The sequence below is a fragment of the Saccoglossus kowalevskii genome, chromosome 3 (genome assembly GCF_978046115.1).
Source record: "Saccoglossus kowalevskii chromosome 3, keSacKowa6.1, whole genome shotgun sequence".
In the NCBI taxonomy this organism is placed as follows: Eukaryota; Metazoa; Hemichordata; class Enteropneusta; family Harrimaniidae; genus Saccoglossus; species Saccoglossus kowalevskii.
The window spans coordinates 31060459-31073758 of record NC_140643.1 but is presented as its reverse complement, the minus strand read 5'-3'; the positions used below and the strand labels follow the sequence as shown (position 1 = coordinate 31073758).

General features: G+C 35.4%; 1 protein-coding gene across 1 annotated transcript; it reads left to right on the top strand.

Annotated features, from left to right (window-relative positions):
- Nucleotides 1-9082: 9082 nt before the first annotated feature.
- On the top strand, nt 9083-12418 carry LOC146747738 (uncharacterized). The gene is made up of 2 exons (XM_085496570.1): nt 9083-9285; nt 11448-12418. The coding sequence occupies exons 1-2, from the start codon at nt 9127-9129 to the stop codon at nt 11682-11684; spliced, it is 396 nt and encodes a 131-aa protein (XP_085352696.1). The 5' UTR covers nt 9083-9126; the 3' UTR covers nt 11685-12418.
- Nucleotides 12419-13300: the final 882 nt, after the last annotated feature.

Sequence of the window (13300 nt, the reverse complement as noted above, 5' to 3'; positions counted from 1 at the left end):
CAGGGGGGAAACTCGTCTCGTCTCTCCATCTCGTCCCCTTGAGGTACGGGATCGGGAAAGTCACTTTAACTTTACAGTCAAATAAGGCACACACAACGAAATACGTTTCAGCTCTCGTCTTAGTCGGTCAATCGAGCACTCTATCAGACACAGCGCCCTGGGGAAAAGTCCCCAAGACTATCCAAGGCTGACCCAAGACTCGCCCAAGACTGGACTGCCTCAAGGCTCGCCCCTGGACTCTCTCGGACTGCTCTCGACTCGACTCGACTGCGTCTGTCGTGGAGTATTCGCCAAGACCAACTCAAACTCTCTTTATTCATTTTCAAAACTCTAACCAATTACAAAACAGTAAAAAGACTCTAAGGCGTAAACTTCAATCATAAAGCCAATCAAACTAAGTACTGAATACGTCATATCTTTTGATTAATCGTTCACTACATTAATAACTATGGATATCAGAATAGCGACGGTATCTTGTAATTAGTTCCAAATCACTGAGCCAAGTTCCGTCCAAAACTTCAAATAGACCTACACGATGACAGACATAACACAGCAATTCGGCTAATAATCAACTAATTAAGTCGGTTAACAGATACGCAAAAACAAATTCATGACACATCCCTTCACCCAAACTGAGATATGCCTCTCGGCATTGCACGTTCACAAATCAAAGATACCGCCAGCCACTCATCGTCATACGGGTTAAATACAATACTAATAATAAAAGGTATAAATCAAAAAGAGTAAAACACACTAATTAAGTACAATGATTATAAAGTCTAAATACAATGGTTATAAAGTCACAAATATCAACGGTTATAAATCAAAAACAAGGGAAAGGCTACCAATCGACTCACTTTTGTCAAAACGGTTCGCTGAGATAACCCGTCGCTTCACTTTCTCCGTTACTAAGGTTACAAACTCTATATCAAAAGGTCAAAAAAAACTAAGGCGTAGCGGTGTAACCATGCGATCAGCCAATCGCTGCAGTCGACAGCATGATCACGTGATTACCAGGGATGCGTCTCTCGGTTAAAGCATTGCAAAGCGGTAACTAATAAAGAATGAATGAAAAGCTATTAATCAAACTCCTGTCATATACGCTTATAAACTTCAACTGAACTCGAAAGTCGTTAATCTAAACAAAAGTCATACGGCGTGGAAACAGAATGCAAAGACAATGTCGCTTTCATAACACATTACTTCTCTGGCAATAAAGACGGGAAAAAGACTAAAACGATAGAAACTACTGAATTACATAAACCTGTCAATCATGAACAAAAGCTTGCGTTATCAAACAATACGTATATAAGCGCACCAAACTCTCATCTCAAAAAGACATTGAAAAACGTTACAAAGGTGCTCTCCAACTCAAAAAGCGTCAGAAGTATTCCGGAAACAACACATAAACAAAAACAACTCCTAAAACGTCGATATCTCTGTACTCGACAAATCTCAAAACTCTTAAAAACTCATTGGGGCATTACTTTCCCCATCATATCCGTACTCATAAACTCCTTAAAACTCCATAAATCTTCACAAAAACCCAAAACACTGTGTTGCAAATACTTGTCCACTGAGGCGCGCTTAAATCGTTATAAAGGACCTCGCACGTCACTAAATATCAGTTCAAAACAAAAATCTGGGCGCTTACATAACATACAATTCAACATCACAAAAAAAAAACGGTAAAACAATAGGAAAAGCAAGCAATACTTTACATTACTGAACAATAGGGTTGGGATTGTGGAAAAGAGTTCAACGTCCTTGAGTTACACAGTGTCAGTTACAGTGTCCAACGAGCGGTTCTCTAAGCAAATAGCTAAAGTCAAAGTCTATAAGCGTCTCTTCTCTTGTCGCGTTATTCCGGGTCGTTCTTTCATCTTCTTCTTGTCTTTAATGTCGTTCAATTCTTAATTATACAGTCCTATCCGGTACTGGTCCTTCCGAAGGGGTTCTGAAATCTTCATCTCTTCAGCGTCGTACATCGGTGCCATACTGTTAACGGTGTTAGTCGTCAAGCGCGGTTTCCAAGTCGTCTCTGCCATGGAGCTGTTAGTTCGGTTCACAAGAAAGACACATCTTCGCCAATTCACTTTTCTTCACAGGATGTCAATGTGTGTAAAACACCTGCCCGGGTTCATCCAAAACGTATCAGGGGGAAATTCTCTTTCTCTCGGGTTCTCCACACTGTCAGGGGGGAAACTCGTCTCGTCTCTCTATCTCGTCCCCTTGAGGTACGGGATCGGGAAAGTCACTTTAACTTTACAGTCAAATAAGGCACACACAACGAAATACGTTTCAGCTCTCGTCTTAGTCGGTCAATCGAGCACTCTATCAGACACAGCGCCCTGGGGAAAAGTCCCCAAGACTATCCAAGGCTGACCCAAGACTCGCCCAAGACTGGACTGCCTCAAGGCTCGCCCCTGGACTCTCTCGGACTGCTCTCGACTCGACTCGACTGCGTCTGTCGTGGAGTATTCGCCAAGACCAACTCAAACTCTCTTTATTCATTTTCAAAACTCTAACCAATTACAAAACAGTAAAAAGACTCTAAGGCGTAAACTTCAATCATAAAGCCAATCAAACTAAGTACTGAATACGTCATATCTTTTGATTAATCGTTCACTACATTAATAACTATGGATATCAGAATAGCGACGGTATCTTGTAATTAGTTCCAAATCACTGAGCCAAGTTCCGTCCAAAACTTCAAATAGACCTACACGATGACAGACATAACACAGCAATTCGGCTAATAATCAACTAATTAAGTCGGTTAACAGATACGCAAAAACAAATTCATGACATTATTCATAGATCAAAACGTTTTGTGGCAAAGATAATGTCGTAGTTACGACCCCGAGCAATGGTTATCAACTACTGCAATACTGAATTTGTAATATGTGATGCACACGATCAGGGTAAACCCTGAGTTTATTTGACGACCATTGTAAATATTCTATACTCATGATATAATCTCGCTGCTGTCGTCGTCGAAGATGTCTTCCAACGAAATGGGCGATTATAACACCCAGCAAATTGCTTTCAGTATCCTACTAAAGCTCAATAAAAGTCATGGGTCTATAGATGAAACATGCATAATTTAAATAGTGATGACAGGTATCCTCCTCCTGCAGGACAACGCAACGGTCCACAACTCGCATGTCGCCAGACCAAAAGCACGGGCGTGTGGCTATGAAATCCTCCCCCATTCCATTTGCTCCCGCCAACTTTCATCTCTTCCCAGCCATGAATTTGTTGTTGAAAGAAAAGGCGTGTCACAGCCCTGATTTCTGAAGTTACGACGTGGTTGGAGGTCCAGCCTGGGGTGTTCTACAAAAACGGTGTACAGAGCAGCATCAAACGATGGGAGAAATGCTTATCTCTGCGTGGTTCCTATGTAGAGAAAGACTAATAACTGTGCCAAGTTAATCTCCTGCTATGGGAAATGGGTCAGGGGCATTACTTATTGAACGGCCCTAGACCCGTGAACAAATATTCATCCATTGATATCAGGTGACGTTACAAATCACTAGATATGTTGTGATGCAATATTATTCAATCCATCAAGTTCTTTTTGATGCTATAGTAAACTTTCAATCTCACTTACTACATTAATCACTATTGCCGTTCTATACACCTTCAATACCATTCGTGACGTCAAGTATTGTATAGGACTAGATAAAAGCATTACAGACACATTCCGAGATGATGGTTTGTTCCCTTTTAGAACAAAATGTTTCTGTTTCCTGGCAAGTAACTTGAAAATGTTTATATTCATTATATTTTGATTTCTGTATTAATCATAAGTATATCTATTAGTGGAGAACATACTGTAATAAATTCATTTGCTTTTAACATATCACTTGCTTTGAGATTTTGACTTGCGTTGAAATGTGTACACTGGAATGACTTTTACTTCAAATTGCACAAAGAAAAAAATATTTGAGATGCTTGACTAACCAAAGAAATACCATTCACAGTAAACAAATATGAAAATACGGATAATCCACGATACAACATGTGATGTTATTAGAGCAGACAAAATTGCATTAAAAACTAAAAAAAATAATAGTGTGAAATGAAATACAATTTTTACACGTTTGGCATGTTTCAAACTTTTACAATATCGGGTTTCAAAAATGTCAAACGCTCACTTCAAAAATGTATAATTGCTCACTCTTCAAAAATGACAAAAGCACATGATAAAAATGTTAAATCACATAGTCCAGGCCATAGATAATTGCTTCATGTATGCTTCCTATATCATGCAAGCATTTTTCACAATTAATCGTATGGCAGGACAGTACCGAGTTTCACTTGCAGCAAATATTTTTTTCAATCAATTATTGGTAGGGTATATTGCTTGTTGCGCCATGACCGCTGGGGCATATTCTAACTGAGATTGAATATCGAAATATGATCAGTTCGTAGTTAAAATTAATGATTTAATCGAATGATCAATACATGGGTATTTATATAGGGTGTTTTGTTCAATGGTGTGACTGCACGCATTTCTAAGTATAATTCCACTGAATTATTGAATAACAACTGTATCTTATAGCCCTGTATTTCAGACTGTGCGCATATGATCAAAGAAGCATGTTGCCCATGGAACCTAATCGGACAGTTCAGAGTATGTGAACCATTTCAATTCACTAACAGTTTTCTGTGATTACGTGGAAACCGCAGATTAGAGCGTTTGTGACCGTGCTCAACAGGAAGCGTCTTTGATAACAATTTAGGCAGTGGCACCATTGAAAATTGTCAAAGTTGATAATGATAAAACGAGACACAGTTAAATGGTTCTTGGGACAGAGTTCTCGAGTGATAATGGCATTAACTCTCTATTAACTCTATATTTTCATTGATTTTAGTGCAGATTATTTCTAGTGTAGAGAATTATTTCTCAATTTTACCATACACCCTATCCCCATCAGCATGGCCCACTAAGTCTAGCAAAGCCATTGAATCGTTTTGAATTATGACTCCCATTGGTATTTATTTATTATTTCAAAATGGCCGCTTAAACAAGGTTTAATTCTATGCGGAAATCGCAGCGTCAGCCAGTTATAATATATAGCTCTCAATGAACTAATAACGTATGTATTGTGAGTGTTTTTGAATTTCCCACGTTATTGCAATCTCTGTCATGTTCAAAACATATTACATGATATTGAATGTATTATTATTAAATAAGTCTTTAACATGTGAGTTCGAACCACAATTCGCGTATTGTTTCAATAATAGAGGAAAAACTATCATTTATCTTCAATTCAAAACACACCTTTGGTATACTGTGCCTGCGTTAAATAATACGTTTGCAATAGATGAACAATGCTAAAATATTCACTGCAGAAAAAAATATTACAATTATTTGCTGAATATCTACTATAAAATATTTGCCATTTGTATTTTTGGTCGGAGATATTGCTTTTTTCAATTTAGATCAGCATTCAATTGAAATAATTAATTGATTTAATTCAATCAATTATTTTAGTCATACCTGCTCACCATCAAGTCATTTTAATTTTTTTTCAGAATTTTATATTTTTTCTGTTTCCGACTTGTTTGTTTTAATTGATATAATGTCGCTGTCGCAAAATTAATAGTTTTCGTTGAAGCCAAATAATAACACCTTTTGCATTTGCTTTGTAACAAATCTGATTACCTGGTAGTTGCATCTATATAACTCATGTGTACATCAACACAGAATAACTTTTTGTCTTCACTGTATGTTTTATCATACTACGTAAATACTCATCCTTGCAGAGCTTAGTAAAAGGCTGTGCGTTCTTTTCGCTTGAGCAACGTGTTAGCTCGGTACAAGCAACGTGTTATCTCGGTAGATTAAAACCTATTTTTGGATAGATTCTGTTGGAGGTAATATTTGGTTAAGCGGATTACTTGAAGATATGTTTAGTGATGTCGAAACATGTATTGAAAGGCTACATTATATTTTATATGTACTTCGAATCAACAATATAGACAAGTCTGTTCAACATTTCATCTATTAAAGCTCCATTTTCATCTTCAGCTTCGTTTTTTCTTTTTCAGCCACTCTATATGTTCACATGTAATACTAGCCATGGCATCCTACATTTTTTTTAAAAAGGACTGGCGATGTTGAAATAGTTCTTTCGGACAGAGTAACAGAATAAACGCAAAATGGTCTGGTACAAAATAGAATATTTTGTCCGACGTTCAATCAACGTCCTGTTTTATATTAGAGCGTAGTTACTGATTTAGTCATATAAAAATAACGCGACTCATTATTAACGTACTCAATCATTTGTTGTAAACAGGTCATCGCTTGTTAATTGGCAAAATGTTCTTAAAATGCAGAACGCGCGATTGCAAAACGTGCGTGTAGAATACATATAACAATATAATTGTAATGGGGTGTAATGTACGAGTACTTTAAATTGTGTCCGTTGTCCATATTTTCACAATGGAACAAAATGACAAGAACATTAGTAAAAGTAAAAATACTCAAAGGTCAAAATACTAGGTTGGCAAAATTACATTACAAAATTATTAGATTCCATATTTTCAAATTGGTAATAAATGTGATTATGAACATTTTTTGTTTTAATTTAACCACATGAACTGAGGATCGAATAGTCGCCATTTCGTTGAAATTGGTCACGTGATTGGAACCGTAAAAATATGCACACAATATTGAAAATGACGCAAAAAATCACTCATCAGTGAAAGGCTGTCAAAAAAAAAAAGCCTCCTAGATGGTGATGTATTTTAAATTAGGCCCACGGTCCCGTCCACGTAAACATTGTCATCTAGTACCTTGATGCTCTGGTAACAAAACTGGATTCAACGCAATCCCGCTGCCATTTTGCTTGCAGTATGAACATTTTTAAGATGCCTGTTACGATGTCGATGAAACTACAACAAATAACACAACTAGTATTTTGCAATATAGCTCACTGTTTTACAACCGAAATTGCAATATTCATAGTTGAAGAACAGTTTGTAATGATAAACTGATATCATTGTTGCTACGTTGTTAGCAAAACAGTGAGCTATTTTGCTGTTGGCTGGGATAGCGTCTCCGTTCACAGTCAAGGCATGATAGTGAGCATTAAATCCAAAATACGTAACGCCTTTAAAGCGGGGTTCTTTAAACTAAGGGCACTTCTTTTCGTCTGTCAAAATGTGAAATTTCCTAATAATTGAGATTGAACATATATCCGCTCCCTCAGAAATATCCTCTTTCCCGGTACATTTTTCTTGATCGGGGATAACATTTGAGAAAGTTTCCTTGTGCAACAGTTACACGTGTACACTTTACCAGCTTTATTTTAGTAGTAAATTGGCTTCGCACGAGTCACGATAGAAATAATGACGTCTACATTCATTTGGTGAAGCATGGCAAATAGCAGCCCGTGAATCATATTTAAACCAATGTACGTTTAATATTAAATTAATAACTGATATACAGTCATCAATGGCGGAATTTTTACCTGAGTGCGCCCTATATTACCTAATGATTAGCAATTACAATTTACACTATTTTACTGGCTCATTAGGCAACACTTGATGCTTATGAGTTGCTACATGTGCAATTGATACTAATTGTGCCGTGAATATGATTAAGGCACTTGTCACCAGTTACTCGAGCTACTCTTGACAAGTGTTAACTAGATTAATGTATTTATTCTTTCACCACGATTGAACTGTACCGGTTACTATCAGCCAAGGTTGCTTCAGACATTATTCAATTTACAATTCATTACAATGCTTTTCACCCAACACAAATACCGGGTATTAATATATACTCACCGAAATTAGATGTAAAACCATTTATTTTTATATTTGAACTTGCTCAATAGGTTTACAGTTCACAGATTTGGCAGACAGCGGAAAATTTAACTTATCATCGGAAAGAGAAATTTAAAACCCAGTGAATAAATAATACTTCTACAGTACTATATGAATAGTGCTAACTGTGCGACACACTTAAACGAGCTAGCGGCAAAGTACAGTACAGTTAGGAGACTGAAAAATAAATTCGATTATTAATAAATTAGTGAAACTACTTCTTTGCCTTATATGATACATTAATTAACATATATGTAAAGTAGGTGTTTTTATTCGACTCTTTAATGTAGCGATTATTCGTAAACATGTGATGAGTGACTAGATATGCTTTCTACCAAAATCACAGCATGCAACTTGTACCTGGATACTGATGTAATTATATGTAGTTATTTCATCTATGTAAAATAATAACGTGTGCCACACCCTGTCTCTGAATTATTAGCCACATTTGCGGGAACTGGGATTTTATATAGCAATATTTGGTGAAACAAAGAATAGATTCCAGAACATTCTGCGGTTTGCAAGCAGTTCTTTTTTTATAAGAAATTATGTACCACCAGAATTAGATATAAACATTTAAAAATAAATAACGTAATTTATAACATCATGAGTCAATAAACATTCTTGTTACAAAAGTATTCATTTATATTCCCAAATAAATAGTCGATACAAGTCCGATGTGCATTTACTGTCAACTGCGTTAATACACGAAATTACAAACCAAATTAATATGAGCTATGGTTAGTACTTACTGCAATAGTGCATTTGAGCCGCATAGTATACGCCATGACGGTAAACCTAACTTTAACCATATAGCAAAAGGACTATGGAATAAAAGTAGTAAGGGAAATTTTGTAAAATTATTTAATGGCCATATAAATATTCAAGTTTTATAATCTTTAAATAAATTCTCTGCTTTCATCTTGTCATCAAAGATTCCTTCCCGCAAAATGGGCGATAATACCACACACAGAAACGCTGGTAAGAAAGACTGCAATAAAAATGGTTTTATTTTGACGACAGGCACATTGCGTAATTTAACCATTTCATCACGCGATTAATCTTACTGCTCATCCTGGTAAGTTTATTGGGATCATTTTGTAATTCAACACCTTCAAGTCTTATTTGTTGCTATATTTATCCTTGTAATCTCGCTTTAAGTTATTATATCACTATTATACCCCTTTAGATACCTCCGTTCGTGACGCCATGTGGTCTATAGCACTGCATAAAAGCATCAAAGGCACATTCAGGGTTGCTGGTTTGTTCTTGACATTAGACAAAATGCCTATTAGTTCTCTTCTCAATGCAGTATGTGCTCAAGCAGTACTACGACCGTCTTTCTTGTATGTTATGTGCGTTATAATGGTTGTCTCTCGAATGAAGGCTGCTGAGTTGGAACAAGATGACATGCTGGTAGAAAAAAGGTTTCCTAAAATTGTGGTGAGTACACAATATTTATTTTGTGCACGTTTGAGTAAATCAATCTTCGAGTCGGTATATTGTATGTAAACTGAATATATTATTATCAATTTTTAATATCTTGTTAAATTGAGACACGACTTGGCTGGACAATGCGGATGGAATCCAATTCATCTATTTTGAATATAGTCCCCTCCAAGTTCTGTTAATAAAAGTCACTAATTTCGTGTTAATAGTACATCGATCACCACGAACCACGACCAAAGAAAACACTGCACATGAGTGCAGTTTGTGTCGGTATACTATATATATACTGGAACGATCTTTACTTGTTAAATTGAGACTGGATTAAGTCGGACATTAAGGTTCATCAGGCTATGTCCATTTTCACGATTAACTAAGCTACATTTTGTAGATTATCTCCGTATCTCACTACAGAAATTAAACTACTGATTATTCACATTCACAGCTTTAAAACATCTATGGAATTTATTGTACATTATGATGGATTCAATAATAAAAAGAAAGTCCGAAAATCATGATCTAAATGTTCTCCAGCGAATGCAGGTTTAGAAAATGAACAATCAAAAAACACTCTTGTGAGCTCAGCTAAGCTGAGATGATTGATGATTGCTTGAAACTTATTTAAATCTATGCAAGTATCATCGCCTTCCCTCTTGCCCACAATATCAATTGTTGACTGATCCAATGTATATTTCTTGATCCAATAAAATACAGAAATCGTATATATATATATATATATATATATATATATATATATATATATATATATATATATATATATATATATATATATATATATATATATATATATATATATATATATATATATATATATATATATATATATATATATATATATATATATATATAGAAGGTAATCGGACCCGGCGTTGAACAACTACAGACTCATTTCCATCCTCTCTTACCATTCCTTAATTTCCTGGATAAAACATTATCCTATTAAAACACAATTTGGATTCTGTACACAAGATAGTACCAAGCTTGACTTAGTCTCTGAAAAGCTATACAACAGCCTTTTAACGTTTGGTATCTTTATTGAATTTAGGAATGCTATTGACACTATCGATCATAATATTCAGTCTGAAGTACACAAAAATTAAACAGTGGAATTCATTGCCGCCTATATAAAAAAATACACACGACATACTACCTAGAACAATATCTTTTTAATGAACGTTTTACCTAGCCCATATACTCCACATTCTTCTATATATCCTACCAAAATACTTTCCTTTATTATCCCACTCGAACCAATTCTCTTTGCTTTGTATGATAACCAAATACATAATACTAATTTTGTGGTATTGCACTGGGTAATTTGTCCTACCATATTAAGAAATGCGAATTCCAAATATGCAACAATTACGCGCGAAAGCGTCCTTTAACAATAAAAAAGCATGGTTTGACCGGACCCCGCATAAAGTAGTTCGCTAAATCTGATTTCGGCATTTCCATGATGTGTTCCTGGAAGGAAAAGATGTATATACATATACTGGTAGGAAAAATACAGTTGCAAATCACTTTGACCTTAAATTGCACACAAAAAAACATTTTCCACAAATTGTGATGTCCGATGCATAGCCATTGATGATAAACAAATATTAAACAACGGATATTCCACAATAATCTACAGCATGTAATGATATATTTAATCAAACCATGTCGCATCTATAAAAAATTGTGAAACATGAATTACAATTTTTACGTTTCGAAAACGTAAAATTGTTAACAAAAATGCTAAATGTGCATCACAAAAATATGCAATCGTCTAGTCCTGGCCATAAATGACATTTATATGCTTCATAGGTTATACAACCATATCATACGAGGATTATTATCAACTAAACATATGACTGGAAATATGCGAACAAATAAATCTTTTTACATATTACCGGGAGCTTATACTGGTTGTTGCATCATGAATAATCTGCAGGTAATATTCTAACTGAGATTGAATACCACGAAGTTGTCAGTTCGTAGGTGTGTACAAATAATGATTTGTGAGCTAAATACTATTTTGACGTAGTATTCTGGTCAATGACAGGGCGTGGTTGCACCAGAATAACGCATTATTATAATTCATAGAATCGAAAAAGTATATTTCCACTGAATTGTTAAAAACTAATTGTATCTTACAGACCTGTACTACAGACTTGGACTGTGTTCATATGAACATTGAATCATGTTGCGCACGAAGCCAACTCGGGCCGTTTAGAGTCTGTAAACCACTTGGCAAGTTTACCAAACCATGCAACGTCAACAGTTCTCCGTGGCCACGTGGGAACCACAGAGTAGGGCGCATGTGCCCATGTTCACCGGAATACGTCTGTGCTAATACTCTCAGCACTGACACCATTGGAATTTGTCTGATTTGATACATGATAAAACGATACACCTTTGAAGATATAAATGATTGCTAATGTTGCCATGACATCGACTAATTCTTTAATTCAAAATCGCTTAAGCAAATCGCAATGTTAATTCGATGTATTCTAGCTCTGAATATATAATCTCATAACTGATATATTTGTAAATGTTTTTAAATTTCCAATATTCGTAGCACACAACCTTGGCATTACAGTTATTTTTCTTTTATATTTCCATATTGTAAGCTCTGTCATATTCAATACATATTGCAGGACATTAAAATCATTATTTGAAATAAGTTTAATTATCCTTTATCTCTAACTGAATCTCTAACGTGTGAGTTCGAACCACAACTTGGTCTATGTTTCAATAGTCGAGGAGGAAATAGCATTTATCTTAATTAATTCGTATGCAATATATGAAGAATGGTCCAATATTCACTACTGAAGTTAAATATTATAATTGAAAGGTAGGCCTTAATTCTCGCCGGTTCTAAGGTTTATATATATAATTCTTCATTTCTTCTGCTATAGAATATTTGGTATTTGTATTTTTATTTAATTCCATTGAAACATAATATTGTATCACTTAGTTTAGTTACATCTGTACATCACCATTTTGGCGTTTTTTAGCATTTTATATGGTTATGTTTCCTTCCATGTCTTGTATTTTATTTGATCTTAATTGATGTAATATCACATGTTACAAAATAAATAGCTTTCGCTGAAGCAAAATAACACAATGTTTGCGTGTGTTTTGTAACAAAACTCTTGCAAAAACACTTCATTCATATCATGATATGTCAACATATCAGCACAGAATAATTTGTTGCCATCACTGTACGTCCACTTTTTCCATACTACGTAAATACTCATCATAGTCATGCGAGAATTGAAAGTTCATCATACATAAACACTACATGATGACGGGTCTTAGTAAAAAGCTGTGTGTTGTTTTCACTTGAAGAATATTCAGTCTTGTAAAATTTCGGTTTGGTTGTATTAATATGGGAAAGCAGATTAATCCAAGATGCATGTTTTGTGATGTAAAATTATGTATTAAAAGACTACCAGTTGTTGTTATATGTGCTTCGGATCTAAAATATATACAAAACCTCACACCATTTACATGTAGATTCATATGTCTCATTTCATCTACTGTATGTAATATTAGTTATGACAACCTAGAATTTTATTTAAACAATAACGAGGCGTGAGCCGAGCACATACCGGTATATGAAGCACAAAGTGTCCTTGAGTCCATTATGGGTTGGCAGGGAGTTCATTATTGTCATTATTTTGTAGCGTTGTCAATACCAGTGGATTTTCTGGCTCTAATACGCGGAAAATTTGGAGAAAAACCACAGTGAACTGAACAGTTTCACAGTCACTGGCCCGTGAATCTGAATAATTTAAATGTCTTTTCTGGAAATTGTTTTCACAATCTCATATGGCATACTTAGAACGAAACTATTTTTAGTCCATCAAATATTATTGTGATTATTTGTTTTACCACGAGAGTGGACGAGTTACTGGTGTGTGGTGGGGAGTAGCATTGTAGTGGTCGCCCGAGCGAACGGCACACCGTGACAGGTACGCCGTCCCGGTGTCCGCCACGGCCTTGC